Below are 21,657 nucleotides of genomic sequence, written 5' to 3' on the forward strand. Positions count from 1 at the left end.
CACCTTAGTTTTTAATATGTCAATCGTAAAATAAGAGTGAAAAAATTAACATTGGAAACAACACGTTTTGGTTCCTTTAAGGTTTCCCTCCATCGGGAAGAGGCATGATGGGATTAGAAATCGTGGGTGGGGAGAAAGGCCCTCCACGGAGAAGAGGAAAGAAGCTTGGTGTGTTTTCAGTTAGTTAGAAAGTGGCTCCTGTGGACTCATTTCAAAGGCTCGCTGTAAGCGAGGAGGACGTGTTAATAATGTAATGTTTATTGTAAGAATTATGATTAAACCAAGTATTATATATAAAAGTGGCAGTGCTTATGATTGTGGGCAATCAATCATTGAAAACGAACCCGACAGTTTCTTTCCTCGCTCAGGAATTCTACGACACATTATTCTTGTATAGACATACGTACAAGTTGCGCAACACAATCACAATTTCCTCTCTCATCACCTGAGACAGACAATAGAATGTCACGTTTTCATGCACGTGCCTCTGAGCCAAAAAACCTTTTTTGGATATCAAGCGACAGTGTTTAACCAACAGGAGGAGTATCCTCTGACTTGGTTGAAGACACGGCAAAGTTTTCGTCAGAGAGTGATCGGGGCTGCTTGGGTGATGTCGCGTGTTAAAACGTAAAACACTGTCTCTCGTGAAAAGGAAGGTGGACTGAGTCGATGTCTACCAGGGTTACGTATGTACACCCAGGCATAGGCGTGCGCAGAATTTTCTCGAGGGGGGGGGGGAATTACGTTTTTTCCTGCAAAATAACACTATAATCTCGGCTTGGGGGGTTAGAACCCCAACCCCTCTTTCCGTACGCCAATGCACCCAGGATTGATTGAACCAACTAACTGTGAGTGAGATGATCAATTTTCTTTATTGATTATGTATGAGTGTCAATTTTCTGTATTAATCCAAGATAATTGTGAGAGTAGCCTAAATGTTTATTTTCAATATTGAGTTATTTGTGTAATGTAAACCTTAAGAAGTAAGCCCCCTAAATAAAATCGTTTAGAAAAATGCAGCACCTCTACGAATATTATTTAATTCTGGTTGATTGCAATGTCATATCTTAACCAATATATGTTCGCGTATCCCGACATATTAATAGTGCCGCCACAGCTGCGAATTGCAGTGGATCAAAATGTATTCTATATTGGGGGAGCTGAAAGTTGCGGTTCATCCCGTTTATTCGGGACTCCAGCGCGTACGCAGGAGAGGGAAGGTGAATATTGCATTGTTTTACATAAATTATTAGGGGGGTGCTTAGCCCCCTTACAAAATTTATTGGGGGGGGGACTCAAATGGCTTCAACCCCTAGGTTCTGGCACCTATGAATGAGTATAAAATAGGCTATTTTACAATAATTTCTGAAAAAAATAATGCAATGTACCTTCCTACTCTTGCGTACGCTCTTGAGTCCCGTATAAACGGAATGTGACCAGCAACATTCAGTTTCTCCCTCCAATGTTTTCTTCATGTCGGCACCTCTGCAGTAGTGTTTTTTTTTTTTATTTCACAAATACAAACATGTAATACACAAATTCAGGCATGTGTTACACGAATACAAACATGTGTTACACGAATACAAGTATGTAGTACACAAATCTAGAAATGTGTTACGCAAATACAAACATATAATACACAAAAGAACAAAAAATGGATGTACACATATTACAAACAAACACTTTGTAGCCTCAAGGGACTGAAAAGTCCTTCCAGCGCAGGCCTAAAGGAATAAGCTATAGAATATTTTTTCTCTCTCTTGCAACAGCATTATTATATTTATTAGATATGTGTTCGGAAATGTATTTTCGCTTATCTATATATATCTGAATAACGTTCACAATTAAGTTCTTTTTCTTGAAGCTCAATATAATACAACCATCGTACGCCACTTCTCTTATTTATTATTATACTCTTTTGCTTTCATCTAAATGGTTTTGTAATCTATGCGTCTGACGAAGTCAAAAATCACATGATTTATGTTTTTATTATTATTAAATTGATTTTCAGTGTGAAAAATGTTGAATATCTTAGGGACAATGAAGGAAAAGCTCTTTTTATGTAATGTTTTATTTGATTTTGGTACTTGATAAACTCGATGTAGGTTCGGTACTTGTAAACTATTTGTAGTCCTTTTTTGATTTTTCATTAAGTAATTTTCATTTAATCGTGGAAATTTGATAACTCTGTACAAAAAGTTTTGTCTCAAAGTTAGAGTATGGCATTGTATTTTAGAACTATCGATTAATATTTGAAATCTTATTCTGTTATATATATTATCTAATTTCCGAATATTCTCGTAATATGCTCCTCCCCAAGCACTGATTGCTTAATTGACAATTGAATATATCCATGCATAGAATAAATCTTTCAAAAAATTTTCATCAATCAAGTTTTTCATTTTGTAAATGATCACTGCATATTTTCTAATCCTTTTTATTAAAATATCACAGTGCGTGTTCCATTTAAGATCATTCTGTATCGTGATACCTAAATAATTGTATTTCCGAACAATATCTATTTCTTGGCAATGGCATTCATTGTTCTCCAGGCACTGACAATGATTATGTATTCTTAGATGTATGTTTGTGTTATAATTTATATTTCTTGTCTTCATATAAATAAATTTTGTTTTTTGAGTGTTAAGTTTTAATTTATGTTTAATTAACCAGATATTAATATTTGTTAGATCATCTTCTACTTTTCTAATTAAATTTGCTGTATCAGTATCTTCTACATAAAGCACTGTATCATCGGCGAATGTTATCATTTTTCCATTTAATCTCAAGTTACATAAATCATTTATATATATCAAAAATAATATCGGACCCAAAACAGAACCTTGAGGTACCCCCTTTTTCACTTCTTGAAAAGTACTAACTTATTTTTGAATATCAACTGCTTGTGTTTTCTGTTGCAATAGTATGATTTAAACCATTCAAGTATGTTTCCTCTCACTCCTATTTCAAATAGTTTATTTGTTAAAATGTCCAAATCCACAAAATCGAATGCTCTTTTCAAATCTAGGAACACAGTTATGGAACATTTATTATTGTTGAACCCATTGTTTAAATAGTTAGTTAGATCAAGTATCGCCATTTCTGTATTTTTATTTTTTTGAAATCCATATTGGTTAGTTGAGAAAATTTTTTGTCTATTTAGGAAATCAAGTAGTTGGTTTTTTTATACATTTTTCAATTATTTTTGAGAAGACGGGAAGTATTGATATTGGTCTGTAATTTGTCAAATCATTATTATCTCTTGCTTTATATATGGGATGGACTAGAGAGTATTTAAAATCCTGATAGAATATTCCATTCAATACAGAATGATCAATTAAATTTTTTATTGTACTTAGGTGGTATTTTGCAATTTTTTTAATCATTTTAGAGGTCAATCCATCATAACCACTTGCTTTATTTTCCTTTAAATCCCTTATAACATGTTTTAACTGTTCTTGATCTATATCAGTATAAAACATGGAATTGATTGAATTGCTAGTAGCATTATTTTGTTCCAAACAATGGGTACAAAAATTATTTTGTTCATTAGTATTTAAATTCCTCGTAATAAAGTCATTATTGAATTTAATGGCCAAATCCATTAGATCTTGAAAGTTTGGAAGTACATTATGTTCAATATTTTTGTTTAAAATATTTTCATTTATATATTTCCATTGCCTGCGTTTATCTTTTCCAATTTCTTTAAAGTTGTTTTTAATATACTCTTGTTTAATTTTTTTTATATGTTTTTTTCAAATTTGTTTCATATTCCTTGTATTCCAATTCGTACGAGACCATTTGAGGATTCTTTTTGTATTTTTTGTAGAGTTTTTCTTTATAATTTATTCTTTTTAATATATTTTCATTTATCCAGTTTTTCTTATCTTTTTTAGGCTTTTGTTTTACTGTTCTGGTCCATAAATTTGAATTCAACATTAAAATATCCATAAATCGCTTATATTTATTATGACCATTATCATCTTCAATGACATTCTTGAGATTCAGTTTCGAGATAAAAGTTTCAAATTTTTCATAATTTATGATTTTTATATATTTACTTTCCTCATTTATACTACTCATTTTTTTCTGCAGAAAGTCTATGTATCACAATACAGGATAGTGATCTGTAATTTGGGTTTTAAAAACAGTAAATTCATGAGCACAGTTTTGTTTATTTCTATAAAAAACATAATCAATACATGTTTGTGTTATGTCTGTTTGTCTAGTAATTTTTTCATGTAAAGGGACTAATCCATTTGTTGCTAATACGTCAAGATATTGTGACGTTATGCTATTTCTATTGAACAAATCAATGTTAATATCACCAACAATTAATAAATTTGTGTTCACATTTTTTAAATATAATTCCAGTTCTTCATTGAATTGAGTACTAGTATATGAATGAGATCGATACAAGAGCAATACATTCAAGTTATATGGAAAATTTTTATATGTAGTTCTTCAGCCGTAATTAAGTTGACTCCCTTTTCTTTTTTGTTTGATACAATATCATTATTTATATACATCATTACACCACCTGATCTATTGTATGTTCTACAATTAATATATGAATAATATTCACTTATGTCTTTATAATTTGCGATTTCAAAATTAATTTTTCTTCTTTTTCTACCCATATTTCAGTTAAGCATATCACATCAATTTGTTTATTTAAACTTCTTAGAAAATCAAAAAATTGTTAAAATTAGTTTTTAAACTTTGGATATTTAAAACCAGAAAAGTCAGTGTTTTATTTCCTGCCTTAGGAATACTGAGAACTCTCCTTACTTCTTCAATTTCCTCCAGTGGGTAAGGGCTCTGTGTAGAGCTCTCATAGTCTTCAGTTTCTGTTGTTCTGCAGTAGTTCACAATAAAAAGTGTGAATTCATGTAATGGAGCTTCTCTGAAACGCGATTCGGAACCATAACCGCCAAACTCGTTATAGCGCCAAATTGCTTTGGGACGGATGGTGACTTTACAAGGGTTCGACTGTATATCTAGACTGACCATATTTCCTCGGGAAAAATACGAAAAATCCGGTTCGCAAATTTATTACCAATTACCACCAAACAATCGCCAAATTACGGCGAAGTTGCTAATTGCAGTGGCCATCGCTTATAATAATCACGTGTGGTTCAGTCATTTTGATTCTTATATGCTGTTGATTCTTATATCCGAAGATTTTTTTCCTGTTGCTCTTATATAGTTACACTGGAGTACGCAAACAGTGGGGTGGGGGAGGGGGGGCTTAAGACAAGATTATGGTGTTTTTGACGTAAAAAACAAAAACCCTTATGAATTTCTTAGCAATATAAAATTTTAAATCAGTTCGAATATCCATAGCATATCATTATCCTCAGACATCGTTCGTTGTCAATATAGACTGACGAAAATGTTAAATATCAACTATGTACTTTCCAAGCCCATAATGTTTCCCAAAGAGAAAATAATGGTCCGAGGGGTGGTATATAGGAGCTCTACGAATGTTTCTTTTTTTTTCTTTTTTTCTACCATAAACCTTTTGCTGATAAGTCAAGTCTTCAGGGATGCAAGAAGGTACGGTACTGTACGGAGGACTGCACTTTGTCAACCGGCGCAAACACGCATTTTGCCGTTCCCGTATAATGTACAGCCCCCAGTCCAGTGACCGGGGCACCAGACCCATCCCCCCCCCCAGTTGTGGCCCTGTCTGTCATTCATGGAATCTCACTTCACTACAAAGCTGTAATCATCGCTGTTTGATGGGGTCCAGTGCCGTCTTAACGCATGGGCCCAAGAGAAGAAGGGGCCATACAAAAATGAGATCCGGGTGAATTTTCGAAAGGAAGCATGTAAATTTGTAGGCAAGCATTTCTAGCCAAGCAAATCAGAAAATTCTCTTGGCCCGGAGGCCCATGATGGTCTTGAGACGGCCCTGCGGGGGACAGTCAATATAGGATGATTATTGCGAAGGTAAGATTGACAATAAGTGGTCCTCAAAAATAATCATGTGAATGTCAAATATATTTTACAAACTCCCCCTACTGAGATAAACGGTGGCAGTTTTGGAGAAAATTTTTTTTTTTTGATTCTTATAAGCGGGAATCTGATAATCATAACCGATGATTTTCGTACGTTTCAGTAGCATTTGGTTTTCGTGATTTGATTCTTATAAGCAGTTGATTATTATAACCAGTGATTCTTATAAGCGGCGCGGTTACTGTATGGTATAAAATTTTCGGAAACATCCCAAATAGCTGTTTCGCACACCCCCTCCCCCCCCCCCCCCCCCCATTTTGAAAGAATTATCAAAATAAGTTCGTTTATGTTGGTGATTCGAGCTTCGAGCATTTCCAATATTTTGTTTCTCAAAAATCGATTCAACTTTTTTTTTGTGCCGTGAATGTTTTTTGTGCCAGTTCAATGAAATCAATGATGAAGCACTTTTGTGAAATTGTATACACGTTTTTTTTTTACATTTTTGGACGCTTGAAAAATTTCTTTAACACAATTTCAATCTTAAAAAACTACTAGGGCTATAGGCATCTAAAGGCTCTTTTCCTACGACGGTGTTTCTCAAAAAGTGCGTCGCGTCTACTAGAGGCGTCGTCACCCTCTATCAGAGGCGTCGCAGCGAGCTGAAGATGTTCATTTGTGTGCCTATTTATGCTTTGAAATTTTTTTTTCGAAGTGAACATATCCACCCAACTTGTTATGAAGAAGTCTTTTGATACACGCTCTTAAAATCACTCATTACTCTGAACCTATATGTTAGTCATCCTTGAGTTTGTTTTAATTAATGCGTTTCCCTATACGATCACTGACCCCACCCCCAACTGAAAGCCTAACTTTCGACAACAAGCTATTATGGGAAGCCGCAGATACACTATGAATTAGGCAAGAGAGCCGCGGATGACAAAAGTTTGAGAACCACTGTCCTACAATATTTAGATGAAGGTGAAGTTGATAGAGAACTAATAGGGCCTTCCTCGTGCCAGCAAAAAAACAGTACTAAAATTCAATTTCTTTAACTTGAACTGGTGTGTTAGCAAGACACACGAAGTGTTTGCTAACAAAACGTGAAATATGCAAAGAAAATACAAATATATATCACTAAAAATAATAGCCACTCTTCCTCATGGTTAGTGAGTAATGAAAATCACCTGTATCAACGTTTTTGATGGAAGTAACGGATTTAAGTGAACTCCTTTTAAGAATCGGGAAAATCCGGGACGTTTTTGCAAAAAGTACAAATACAAAAACAACGCCACAACAGGCAAAACGCCCAATGAGGTGGCTGAGAAAAAAATGCCCATAAAAATATGGATGTCATATATTTCAAAAATACAGCAACCCAATTAAAAATGCAAATTACAAAAATTATAAACAATATATACAAATCGGAATGGTCATTGAATTGTCCTGGAAAATGCTGGACGTATGGCCACAGAATGTATATCGAAAATGCCCTGAAGCTTATGGTTTTCTCACGCAGGGCCGCAATTAGCGGGGAGCAGGCGGGTCCCATGCCCCGGGTGCTGGACCAGAGGGAGGCGCAAATTTTATTCTCAAACCTCTCCTTCAACATTGCAAGGGGGCACCGAAATGCGCACTTGCCCCGGGTGACCAAACATCTAGTTGCGGCCCTGTTCTCAAGTATGATAAAAATAATATTAAATGTTGAGATGGTATATGCACACTTGCCCGGTATGCAAGGGGACCCGGCTTCGATTCCCGGAGACAAAAATCAGTTTTCCTTCTAAATATTAGTTTCAGCATAACATCCAGAAAATTTGATTTCCATTAAAAGTTAATTTTTGTGGTTTGAAAACCTGGCAACGAAAGAAACGATTTCTACGAGTTAAAAGAACTAAATTTAGTTTAGACGTGCTGTTGACTCTATGCTTCAATCTTTTTTTTTAGTTTTTTTCTATTCTTATTTTTGCTGGGAAACGATTGCGTACTGAAGTTGCTATTTGCCGAAATTCCTAATCTTGGTAAGATTGCTTTCATCCATCCAATCTTTACCAATAGCTCAACTTGAATCTTATATTTTCACTAGTTTCTCTTTCGTAAACATCATAATTCTTATAACAAAACTTCAACTTTATTTTCCACCATCATACAATTCAAACCATGCGATTAATATTTTATCTAGTTTGTTTTGTAACTAATATCGTAGTTTCGAAATTTCTCTCAATATGCAAGTCTGATTGCCATATTGTATTGATCTCGCTTCCTAAGTGTTGGTAATTAGCAATGAAAACTCCGACATGGAACTTTTACGATCTCTTGAAATCAGTTAAGAAAGATTGTTTGAAATTCACGAGATTTTCCATTAAAAAAAAAGTGAAGAAATGTATGTCCAGCATCGCATGATGATACACAATAAAGGTTTTTTTTGTGTATCAAGTAAAGTTTATCTTAAATTGTGCCTGAACAACAGATCTTAGTGTTTATAGGGCTTGACAAATCAAATGCAAAATTAAGAGCCAAGAATATTTTTCTCAGAAAAATGGTTTGAAATTATCTTTTCCAGATCCCCTTTCAGTGTTGGTTTAGCTGTCCTCTGACTTGAATTTATCAAATTCTCGGAAATTTTAGCAATAAGTTGCTATGGTGACCTGACGTTTGTCAAGCCATTCCTTATAACGAAATAAAAAGACACCAGATGTGAGCCTTATTTCTCACATTTTCCTTTAGCACAGCCCTGTAATCTGCACTGGAGTGGCGTGGTGGTAAGCTGCTCATCTACCACCATGAAGGTTGCCGTCATGGTCCCAGGTTCAAACCTAGGAGAGAACATAGATAAAATATTTTCCTACCGAGCTTGAGGCGACCATCAATACATGGTGCCTTTATTTCCAACCCAACTCATTAATGAAAGAGATCATCATAGGCAGAGATAGACTTGGAAGTCTGGGGAACACGATGATGCCAATCCATATATACATTAGATCAGTTGACTCCACCTTTGACCTCCCCCCCCCCCCCCCGTGTCACCGCCCATGAGTAAATTGCTATATACAGATATGGCCAGAATTGGTGTTTAGTGAAGTAGTCGTGTGTAATCTTGCAAAAGACTCGCTCTCTCTCTCTTAAAATATCCACCCTTCATCAGGGTACACCAATTTATAAATAAGCTTGATTTAAATTGTGATTAAAATCACTTTTTTTTTAAAAATCATTGATTTAAATCAAAAAAATTAAATTTTGTTTTTTCTTTACATAACTTCGATGATATTGAAGTAAAAGTAATCTAGTATAGTATGCATATGTTACTGATATGTGGTAAAGTTCGTGATTAAAAGGAGTAAAGAAGATCTTTGGGGTAAATACGGGCTTGAACTTAATCTCTAGATACAGTGCAGAATGAAAGCTATTCTAAAATATAGGGAATTGAACTTGGTTAAACTGCACTAATTATTTTCAATGCATTACAATGTGGCGCTAGGATTCCCCTGATTAAAAAAAAAGAATTTTTTATATAAAGTCTTTAATTGTATGCCCTAATTGCTAGATATAAGTATATTTGGGTTTCCTACTTTTCGTTTTAAAATTTTGAATTTGCTCGTTTTTTTTTTACCAAAAATCATTAAATATGAAAGAATAAAAATGTGTAAACTATTAAGCAACATGCAAGTCGGAAACACGTCCATTAATTGTGCAAGAAACAGTCTTCTCAATAGAATTTGTTTTTATTTAGTTGATGTTGAATGGCCCTTTGGTTGTGCATGGAGTGAATTGAGATGTCTGCACCATATGTGTGATACTGAGTTGCCACCGCTCATTCATTTTAATAGGGGGGGGGGGGAACTGAATAAAAGCACTTTTCTCTAAAAAAAAGTTAATGCATGAAGTTAATCTGAGCTCAATGACCTTTCATGTTACATAAACACCGATTTTTGCTGTTTGTATTTTTTGCCTATAATTTGTTTGCAATTTATTCATTATTGCTAAATTAAATTTGAGCAGTTAGGAGAAAAAATCAAGTGATATGAAAATATGCATTCTTAATGATTAACAATATTTGTTTTAATAAGCAGTCAGTTAATTTTAATCAAAAAAATCTGATTTAAATAAAAAAAATCAAATTTAAATAAAAATCATGATTTTTTTCACACCCAGCCCTTCATGCACAAGAGAGAATGTCATTATTAAAAAATAATAACTTGGTAAGAAAAACTATGAAATATATATATATGTATCATGTTTACTTGAGTCTTATGTGCCTGAGAATCTAGAGTTTTTGCAATATTTATAGGAAAGATTTTTAAAAACTTTTTATAAACTTTTTCATTTATTAAATTTATTGAAAATGAAAGAAATTAGATATTGATAAAAAAATTATCTAGACCAGCTAACTATGCTTTGCTTATATGATCTGTCGATACGTCCAGACCAGTGAAGTCACTCTATCTTAACTTGCCTGGATGCTTATAATCCGCAGCCATAGACTTATATAGAATAAAAGTGTCTTGTGCAATGCATGAATTAAATTTTCATGTGTCTTTTTCTGAAATTTTCTGTATTTTTTTTATATTTTATATTTCAGATATTTCTCTAGTTCCTAGAAGATGTAGGGGCAAAGAAAACAAAATATAGAAACAACATATACATTGTGAAAGATCTGTTTAAAATAGGTTAGTGCAGATTTAGATTTAATGTAATTTTTTTGTTCTGATTATTTCAAAGACGTTTTTGAAAGATACAGTGCAACCTCGCTACAACAATACTCGATATCATGAGGAATTCTTCTACAACTATATTTTTTCAAGTCTTGTTTGGGAATGTCTATACTCTAATGTTGAGCTACTGTCTCTCGATATGTAATGATAGTCCCTCTACAATGATATTTTTTCTTGGTCTGCAGAGTATCGTTATATCTAGGTTTTACTGTATTTTTATAACAAATACTTAAAACTAAATACAGTAGAGTCGTGATAACCCAAGATAAATGGGACAGAAAAATAATAAATTTCACGTAAAATACAATCACTGCATACTAAAAAAAATATGAAAAAAGTTTATCAAAATTAGAGTGGCCATATCTGGCCATATCTCAGAGTTGACATAGCTATAGATTTAGAAGTGAATATGTCTTTTGCACCTCATTACAGTGCATATGTCTTTTGCACCTCATTACAGTGCATATGTCTTTTGCACCTCATTACAGTGCATATGTCTTTTGCACCTCATTACAGTGCGGGATGATCAGACTTATTCACATCAATAAAGCATTGTTGTATCTGTCTAAACAGGAACTTATTCAATAGACAAAACTAACTTCTATCTAAATATTTCTGATGTCTTTGATATATTTTTCCTATACTCAAAATATTTTATCATTGGATTTTTCCAATCCATAAATGCCACTAATTTTTGTCTGCACTGTATACTTTAAAGTGGAATTAATTTTTATAACAGTGTGTGTGACATCACATGCTCAACTTTTTGAATTTTTAGAACTTTTTGAACTTTTGAATTTTAAGCTGATTATGGTATTCAATTTTGAAGACTTGTTATGAATCACCACAGAAATAGTAAGACGTGCCAACACTATACTATTCTTATTTATGAAAAAAAAAAATTAAAGCAGCCATATTCTCAGAAAAAAGAAAAAAAAGGGTCTCAAGAAAGGAATTTTTAAAATTTCTGCACTGCAAATTATGTGGAACCTTGAACTTTCTAGGCTCAGATTTTTTGGGACTCTACAATAGAATAAAACCAACAATAATATTTTTGTTTTAGTTTGGTTTTATTAAACCTAAAATAGCATTTTTGATTGAAAATAACATTTTAAGATGGAAAAAAGCTACTCTTCCAATTCTGTGTTTTTCCAGTTTATGAAAAGTTAATTATTTCCATGATATATATCCTCAGTGTGAAGTTATATTATCATAAGTTTTGCTCTAACTGATCTAAAAGAGTTTATATACGAGTATATAAAGTGAAACCTTGATATAGCGATATTCTGCAGATCAGGAAAAAAATTCATTGTAGAGGGATTTATTGTTATACCATATCGTTGTAGTGAAGTTTCACTGTATTATTATTGAGTGTGAGAAGATTTTGGTATTTTGGTAACAGTTTTATGTAGTGCATCATGCAGAATAATGAAATATTTTCTTATAAAACTTGACCCTCAATGGCAAATACACATTGTGCATCACCTGAATATAGAGATAGTATTTTTTTAATTAAAAAAAATATCATTGAAAGCTACATTCATCAGCATACATGTGTGCAATAGTTTTGACATGCATAAAAAAATTCTAACTTGAATACAAATAAAAAATTCAAATAAATGTTTTCTCAAAAGTATATATAGATATAAGTGTCTTTCTGGAATGAATAATCACACTGACAACCTTTCTGCAAAAAGCAGAAGGTTGTTGCTGAGGACATCCTGATAGTCTTTGGAATTCTCTCTTTATCTTAGAAAAGTGGTATGAGTCATCATATTGAGTGCAAAGCCTTCCCATACCACAACAAATGCTCATTCTATCCACTGAATGTACTGTTAGGTTTTTGACTTGAATACTCCCAGTAATAGTTCCAAAAATCTCAATTATCCCAGTTGAACATTTTCTCATCGGCGAAAATGGTGGTTATATATTCATTCATCTTTCCAAAACATGCAAGGTAATGGAGCTTGTTTGTGGTGTTTGTAATGTCTTGTTGTCAACTTTTGCAACACACAATATTACCACTCTCCAGGATATGTTAATTATATGTGTTATTCTCACAAAATTTGAAAAAAAATGAAAAGAAAAAGTTATAAAAATTTTCAGCCAAAAAAATTATTAGGGACACTTCTTTATCTGCTAATAAATGAAATATAGTCAGCAATGAAGTTCGTTAAAAATTCATTGTGAGAAAAATTAATTTAAATTTAACCATGTTAAGAGATAGGCAAATCTGCGAGGTATTTTGCCTGTTTCAGTACCAGAGCTCCCACTCGTCCTACTTTTCCTGCTTTTTGGTAAAATGTCCTACTTTTGTCCTACTTTCTTGGTTGTGTCTTTCTTACTTTCTAGTTTTTGTCTTACTTTTCCTACTCTTTTACCAAATCCTATCAACAAAATTTGTGTAATTGGTTTTAATTGAGCAGGGAATCATCAATATATTGCCAAATATTACAAATGTAGTAGATTGCAATTAACGATTCTGTCAAAGCAGAAATTGTATCGTTTTCAAGGTTATTTGGGGGGGGCATATGTGGACCATTTGGTTTATTAATTTTTTATTTGTTTATTTTGCGGGTTCAACAAGTAGAGTAGTCGTTAAAAACTTCTGTCTGGATTGAAGAAATAATTTTGTATTTACTACTTCATGGTCTTGGACCATAACTAACATTCATCATTCAAAATTATAGTCCACATTTGGTGTATAGGTGAAACAACACTGCATTACGAAGCAGTTGGATACATAGGCCTATCCTAGGTTTGGTGATTCTGATGCTATCCAATAGCATTTAATTGTCTTTTATATTTTTATTTAAAGGGATTTGTTTACATTATAGGGCCTACAGTTCAATTCCAGTGCAATCATTTTTGATAAATTAAGCACTTTCATTTCTAGCTCTTTGCTTAGCATTATAAATATTGTTCATGCCTTAAAGGATGGACAGCACAGTAAAACCATTTGGTTCACCTTGGCCTATTTACAGCGGATCTTGTAATTTACACATTTTAAAGTGTGCTTTTCAAAGTGGTCTAGAAGGATCATCATTATTAAAAAACTTACACGTCTTCATAATTTGTTGTGCTTTGTCGGAGAGAGTTGGCAGACTGGACTGTGGAAGACTCCAAAAAAGAATGTAATATATATTTTGAAGAGAGATGGAAAAGAATTATCTGTTGTTGCTAGTTGTAACCGTCATTTCTGCCATTTTTCTTTGCTCGAGTCAATCTCACAGAATACTCAAATAGTGCTGCTAAAAAAAAAAATTAAAAAATGTTTTTAATTTAAAAAAAATTTTGGAACTTTTTTTATTATGCTATGATAATTTTGTCTAAGGGAGTTAGCCTCCCCCCATCCTACTTTCTATTCCTGCTTTTTTCTACTTTTTCTAATTTTTTGAGTAGGAGCCCTGCAGTACTTAACTTGATACTTATGCTTGACAATCACAACGTATTTCATTTATTTTGGTAGCTTATTTTCAACTTGGACGAACTTTTATACTGATACTCTGAAAAACTTTTTTGTCAATTGCATTTTTATTTCTTTTTTTATTTTTGTTTCTCGCTCTTTTTTCATCACGTCTATGGCCCCAGTAGCACAATGATATAGTGCAATATCTGGACCATATTGTTATATATCAAAATGTCAGAGGAATATCAGATGTCATAACTATGATATAAAATGATCTTGTCCCATATGGTGCAAATTATTTATGATATTAATTGATCAAGTTTTTAATTTTTCAGTCGAATATGTATTTGATTCCATGTGAATAATCTCTACTTTGAAGGACAACAACTTGGGACAATAAATTATTTTAATATAGTTTGAAAAACATAGATCTATATCGTGAACCTGACAAAGATGTATATCAGGTTCTCGATATAGACCTGATATAGATCTATCAAAGAAGACATAGCTCTATATCCTGAACATGACATACATCTATATCGTGAACCTGACAAAGATATATATCAGATACACAATATCCTGATATATCAACATATTGTGTGCCTTTAAATAAAAATATTGCCTTCATATAAAAATTTGGAGAAAATTTAAAGTCGAGTGTACAATTTTTTGTTTGAATTGAAATTAAAAACGTTTGAATGAATAATTTTTATATGAAATTTTGATTTTAATAGGATTAATTATGTTGATATATCAAAATCATTTCATCAGTTATAATTGGATCCTTACTGTGTATGTTTTACATAGTAGATGTTGGTATTTTAGGAGGAGCAAGAATTCATCTACCGTAACTTTAATTGCCACTTTATAATTGCACATATTTTTTTAATTTAGAAAAATTTGCTCTTGTTTTTGTTGTATATGTGTGTTTTTCTTAAAATGATTTATTATTTATTTTTTTCCTTTTGATGTTTTCATTTTCTACCATACTTTGATAATTTTAACTTTTTTGTGTTGCATATTTTTTATTCTGTAGTTTTTGTTTTATTAGCATAAATTAATAATTTTAAATAAATAATTAATATACTACAAAATACATTAATTTGTTTTTTGTGTTATATATAATTTCCTTAATTATAATATAATTTTTCAATTATCTGCCTCAAAATGATAAATATGTCTCACAATTTCTATTTAGTAATTTATGTGCATACATGAAAATGAATAAATTTAATTGAAAATACAAGTAAAAAAACCATTACTTGTAAATTAATGTTATAATAACAGCCAATAACTAGTGCTGTAGTGGTGCGTTGGTAAGATGCGGAGTTAGAGATGGGAAGAGTTTAGGGTATATGAGTTCAAACCCACCCACCTCCAGAAAATTGCACTTTTTTTATTTCTTCTGAAAAGGTGCCATCTATCGTCCAAAAGTTGAAATATTTGAATATATCACATTCACGATATAGATCTATTTATCTCTGACTATGCCTTTTTTAGCCAGAACGATATTGTGGCCTGATATATATCTATACATAGGCGGAGATAGACTTGGAAGTCTGGGGGGGGGGGCAAGGTCATTATTGCTGGGGGCACGATGATGATGATGCCAATCGACATATACATATATACATTAGATCAGTTAACTCCACCTTTGATGTATCTCCCCATATCTCCGCCCGTGCATCTATATTGGAAACTGAAATTTTACGATATAGATCTATATCTTTGTGCTACTTGGGGGGGGGGGGGAACAACAACACAGATTTCTAATTTGTCTGTTTTTCGAGAGCACAAGATGCACCCTCAAAGCAAAGTCTTTGAATGAAACATTATTGCAACTTGATGTTGCAACCAAGAAATCTGATTTTTATTTGATTTTGTAGTGCGTTCTTATCTGTGTAGATGGCGCACCCTCCTCACGCTCCTGGTGATTGTAAAAAAAAGAAAAAATGTCAGCTGGAATTGTACCACCGCTTTGTATACACGTGTCATCCTTCTCGTTATGTTTCTTTCGTATATTAAATCGTTAAGTTTTCATTATGTTTTATGTCGTCACTAAAAGCATCGGATCACTTTTATCCCTCCCCCCCCCAACTTATGATTGAACCATTGAACCTTCAGGGGTGGAAACTCTGTGCCAATTGCGCCGCACTATTAACATCTTGCGCCATCCTGCTCCAATAGTGTATTTTCGTATTTTTCTGCGCCAAATAGCGAATTTTGCTTCAGTATGCCCAGAATTTCGGAAAGCACGATAAAAAAATTTTGTTCCTGCTTGCCACGAAACGATTCTTTCCGAGAAGGACTTGTTTTATTCCACTGTACTTAAACTATAGTCTTATTTAAACTATCGGCCCCTCATCGGGCTTTCCATCGCAAAACCCCGATAATATCCGTGATCGTGCAACTGAACACAGTTTGCAATGGTCTTTCAGCTTTAAAGCGCAAATGTGAGTCAGTTTTCGTTTTCAAAAAGAAAAAAAGTCGTCACTGGTAGCAGCAGAAATTACTGTAGTCGATCTTCATTGCGTCAAATCCTGATGTTTCGTGAAAAAAATTTTCATTCCTGGAGTAAAAAGAGCATATCCGCCGAATTGCGAATGCTAATTTAGAAACTTTGCCGAATAAGCCGCCTGGCAGTGGAGTGGTTGGGGACTAACTTCTCACTGTGCAGGTCTGGGTTCGAATCTCGGTTCGGGCATGGATGTTTACTAACACTAACATTCCCTGGACGGATCATGCTGATCCCTTGGGAATGCGTGAAGATCACGTTACTAAAATTATTATTATTATTAAAATAATGTGCGTTAAATCGCCAATATCGCCAAATAACGAGTGTTACATCGCCAATATCGCCAAATAATGAGTGCTGAATCGCCAAACATCGTGTTGATTTTTCCGAAATTATCTCTCATTTTGCAACAATTTCTTTTCGAGTATAAAAAAATTGAAAGCTTATCAAAAAACTTTAGCCCATTTCAAGTGTTGCTGTTCCAGACAGCAAATAGTGCCCTCAGTAACAAAAATCATCTTAAATAGACTAGTGTGAAAAATGTTATGACAGCCACTCTTCAAACAAGGTGTCAAAAGCCTGAAACACCAAAAACAATAAACAAGCTGATGAAAGATGTTTTATTTTGAAAAGGAGTGAGGGTTAAGGAAAATATTCTTGTAAGATAATTTCGCTGCTCCAATTTATAAATATCTGCTCTGAATCATATATTTTGCTGGTCCAAAACTGCTCCGAATCCTGAATTCGCTGCTCTAAAACTGCTCCGAATCCTGAATTTCGCTGTTCCAAAACTGCTCCGAAATGGACTTTGTCACTTCCCACCCTGTGTTGAACCTTCCTCCTGGATAACTAATGCTAGGAGAAAGACATTTCTACATGTTTTGCAACACTTATGAAAAACTAAGCATGTTGAAAACATGTGCTTTTCAGAAATAAGAGATGTCTCTAAACTGAAAAACGTGGTAAAGTGAAAATGTGTGTGATTTTTTATTAGATATTTCTCACAAAAAAAGTAGCCAAGAGAAGGACATTTAATAAAAACACACGCCTTTTTTTTTTCCTGAATAAACCTAATTTGTGAATTAATTTACAATTTTAATTGATTTAAAAGGAGGTTCAAATGATGGCTACATTTTTTTCAACCTTTTCCACACAAAATTTGAATGGTGGCAATAGATGTTGTAGAAGTCGAACATGTTTTCCAAATGTCGCAATTGAAAAAAAAGCTGGGGAAAATTTTCATTTGGCTATAAATTATTGATAAAAGCTTTTAAAATTATACAAAAGATAAAATATCTGAAAGTTTATGGGTCTTAAAAATGTATATTATTGAAAAAAGAGTATCCTTTTATTTTTAGATCAAAAGTTATTTTAAAATTTGAAAAATGGGCTCGCGAGACAGTCAGGAGAAGGACATTTCCTTAAGATATTAAAATTTGTTCAAGAAAATTTTAAATATCTATTAATGAAAAAAATTAAAAACTGAGTGGTGATTTTCTAAAAACTGGAATATAAATAGAAAGTGATGGAAAAAAAAGTTCTGTGTCAAATATATTTGTAAAATGCTGGGGGACACAATTTAGACTGATTTCGTGAGAATCACCCATATCAGGATCCCCAAAGCTCCATTCAAATACAAATAGGTGTAAGTGCTCAAAACAGTGTGGTACTTGGTGTTCCCAAGCATAGATGTGAGATAAAAACTTTTTACTCTGCTATACATAGGTTCCAGACAGGCAATCAACATGCTGTCAAGCTTGCATCAAAATGATTGCAAGAGTTCTGATTTAAACAAACAGAATAACGGTTTAAAATTTGAAAATACTGAGAAATCTCATTATCGTGAAAATATATTTTGGGAAAAAAAATCCTCTGAAAGCACTTTGACGTACATGTATTATTAATCAATGATGAATTATTATTATTTAATTTTTAAGCTAAGATTATTTTGCATGTTAGCTAATAACATATTTAGTATTTGATTGAATTGCCTTCAACCATAGGTGCCAGAACCTGGCTATTGATATTTATTGTGAGCTATTGATATATATACAATGCAACACACTCCTCCTGCGTACATATTTGAGTCCTGTATGTATGGGACGACTGGTAACTTTCAGTCCTCCTTCAATGTTTTCTCCAAGTCTGGGTCTCTGACCTAACTTTAACCCTAGAATACTAACTAAGAAAGCTGATAAAAACCACTTGTTAACTGCCTATAAGACATAGAGGTTAGTATTCTAGGGTTAAGGGACCACAAACACTTTTTTTTTTCTTTTTGGCGTGATAATATCAACTTGGTTAATCAAAACAGTCTTGAGTCAATCCTCCCAAATCATGTGAAATTTGGTGCAAAGCTGACCTATTATGCAAAGCAGTGGCACTTTACTGCAACAAACAGTTTGTATGCTTATGAAAGGGGGGTTCAAGCTAAAAAGCTATCATGTTTTCCACTCCACCCAATGAGCTCAAACTTTGCAAACAAGATTCCAGAGAACATTCATGGTTTGAATCCACTGTTAAATTAATTACTGTGATCATCACTGAGCTTTGTTTTGCATTTAATGGTGTAAAAATGTATTTAATGACTTTGAATTAAGAAAACCTTACATATAAATTCATTGAATTTTATTTTTATTTTATTTTGTATCTCAGCAGCATAGATTTGCATTGACATGGAAGATGTGAAAGAATTGATCTCGGTACCTGCATTTGAAAATGACATCGATGCTACAGTTTATGACTGGGCTAAAAAAGCCAAATGTAAAACACTCAGTCCAATGGATTTCAGAGAATTTTGGAGCAGGAACGTTCCTGTAATTTATTGCCTCAAACCAAATTCGGATTGTTTGAATATTACATATGATGAAGAAAAAGCCAGGAAAATTCTTTTTGAACCACTGGAATATTTCATTTGTGGCAGCAAAGACTTGAATGCGGCATTTGATCAAATCAAGATGATGGACAGTGCCCCATCTCTATGTGGGAAGGTATTTAAATCTGGAGAGCCTACATATGCATGTAGAGAATGTGGTTTAGATACTACATGTGTGCTTTGTGTGGACTGTTTCAAAAAGAGGTAGTAACAGTATAATAATTTATAAATGAAAGAAATTTTCTTTCATTATTGAAAAATTTTAAAATAAGTCATTGTTTTTAATTGAAATAGTTATATCATTTCTATAATATGGATATACAATCAAACTCTGATATAGCACAGGGGTCATTCATGTATTACATCAGCATCAAGGGGGTGGGGGTTTTGGATTTGCTGGCTTTTGATGACCAGTGGGAGGGGGGTTTGAAGGTTGCTTACGTCATCAACCACCCCTTTTTGAAGATATGAAATATTCTAAGCTGCTGACGGGGGAGGAGGGGGGTCAGTGTTTTGCTGACGGGGGAGGGGGTCAAAAATGGCTGAAAATCTGCTTAAGTAATACTTGAATGGCCCCAAACCCATCTTATAACAATCCTCCAGATATGGTGAACAATCTTTACACAGAATTTTCTCGAGGGGGGGGGGGGGTTTCAGATTTTTTTCCCTTCTGGGGGGGGGTGTGTTTACTTTTTTTCCTGCAAAATAACACTATAATATTGGCTTGGGGGTTAGAACCCCAAACCCCGCCCCCCTTGCATATGCCAATGACGTCAGGTAGTCCATACATAAAATGGTAGGCTATGGTATATCTCATATAGAGAACCAAAGTCTCTGTCCCTTAAAATTTGTTATGGGGTGGTTTGACTGTATATCAAGTACTCTCTTTTGAAGATTTTAAATTTTAACCCTCACTGCATATCTATAGCTATTTGGAAGAAATAGAAATTAAGAAAAATTGTTATATTTTTTTAAATAACTGCCTTAAATTTTTTAAAACTATTTTCAAGCTTGCATGGTTATGTTCATTCCATTTGTTTATTTTTATTATAATTTTTGAATGTTTTCTTTGTAACAACGTATCCATTGTGGATATATGATTGAAGTATTTAACCCTTCCAAATTTAATTTTATTGCTTCTTCTTTCAATGAAATGCATTCTTTTTTTCCCCATGCAAAGATTCACCGAAAGTGGAATTCACAATTACAAGACTTTAAACAGGAGAAAGATTATTTTAGTTAGATTACTTTTTTATAAGCTTGCATAACTGGTTTTTGCCATTCCATAACAATACACAGGTATAGGCCTAAATATATGGAGATTAGGAGACGCCTATAATTGAATATTCATCATTAGAGTAGGTAGCAGTTCTCGGCCAAGAAACGAGTATTTGTTCTCATTTTAAAACATCGATTCACAGAATTAAATAGTTAATTCGCAAGCCTAATATATTGAAAAAACTATTAGGGATAATAAACTAGTATATATAATGCCAAATAAAATGCTATTGAACTATATAATGGCAAATACAGTCAACAGGTGTTTTTTATATACATGTTATACAGTAGACATTCAATAATTTAGCCATGCACCAGTATCTGGCCTGTCCAGTAATCCAGTGTTTTTCTTCCATGGTCAGCTGAAGTTGGTTTTCTGCAGTTTCCAACTTCGAGGTGCAAATGCGAGCCGATCTCCCCATTAAAAAGTCTCTCCACAGAGAGCAACAGGCCTACAACGATAAATCATTCAATCATTACACTTCACTCAGTTAGAGAAACTGGTGGCAAATGGTAGCACTACACATAACAAGCATTACACAGAAACAAACTTCAAGCCAGGTTTCACTACACATACACGCACATTCCAACATGTACCAATTCGTTAGAGGTTCCTCAGAGTAATATGGACTAGGGGCATGTCTGGTTTAGTAGTAGTAGTTTCCAACTTCAAGGCGCGGAATGCATGCTGATCTCCTGTTAAAAAGTCTTGTTGCAGAGAGCAACAGGCCTACAATGCTACAATTATTCATTCATTCATTACACTTCACTCACAATAAGTTAAGAAAAGATCATAGTTTAAAAAATTGATTACAGATGGCAACACCACACATAACAAGCATTACACACAAACTAACTTCAAGTTAGGTTCACTATACATACACACACATTCCAACATGTACCAATTCGT

At 33.4% G+C, this 21,657-nt stretch overlaps 1 protein-coding gene across 2 annotated transcripts in view; it reads left to right on the forward strand.

Annotated features, from left to right (window-relative positions):
- The first annotated feature begins 7,827 nt into the window (after positions 1-7,827).
- Ubr1 (Ubr1 ubiquitin ligase) overlaps positions 7,828-21,657 on the forward strand; it is a 62,044-nt gene continuing 48,214 nt past the window's right edge. The window contains exons 1-3 of one of the 2 annotated variants that reach the window (XM_089246719.1): positions 7,828-7,979; positions 10,538-10,625; positions 19,250-19,673. In XM_089246719.1, the coding sequence (XP_089102845.1) occupies positions 19,270-19,673 (404 nt within the window). In that variant the 5' untranslated portion in view covers positions 7,828-7,979; positions 10,538-10,625; positions 19,250-19,269. The remainder of the gene's footprint in view (positions 7,980-10,537; positions 10,626-19,249; positions 19,674-21,657) is intronic. The other variant, XM_089246720.1, reaches the window with a different exon arrangement.

Source organism: Pholcus phalangioides, unplaced genomic scaffold (assembly GCF_987345545.1).
Source record: "Pholcus phalangioides strain wild (caught in Gottingen) unplaced genomic scaffold, Ppha-v1.0 ptg000017l_1, whole genome shotgun sequence".
In the NCBI taxonomy this organism is placed as follows: domain Eukaryota; kingdom Metazoa; phylum Arthropoda; class Arachnida; order Araneae; family Pholcidae; genus Pholcus; species Pholcus phalangioides.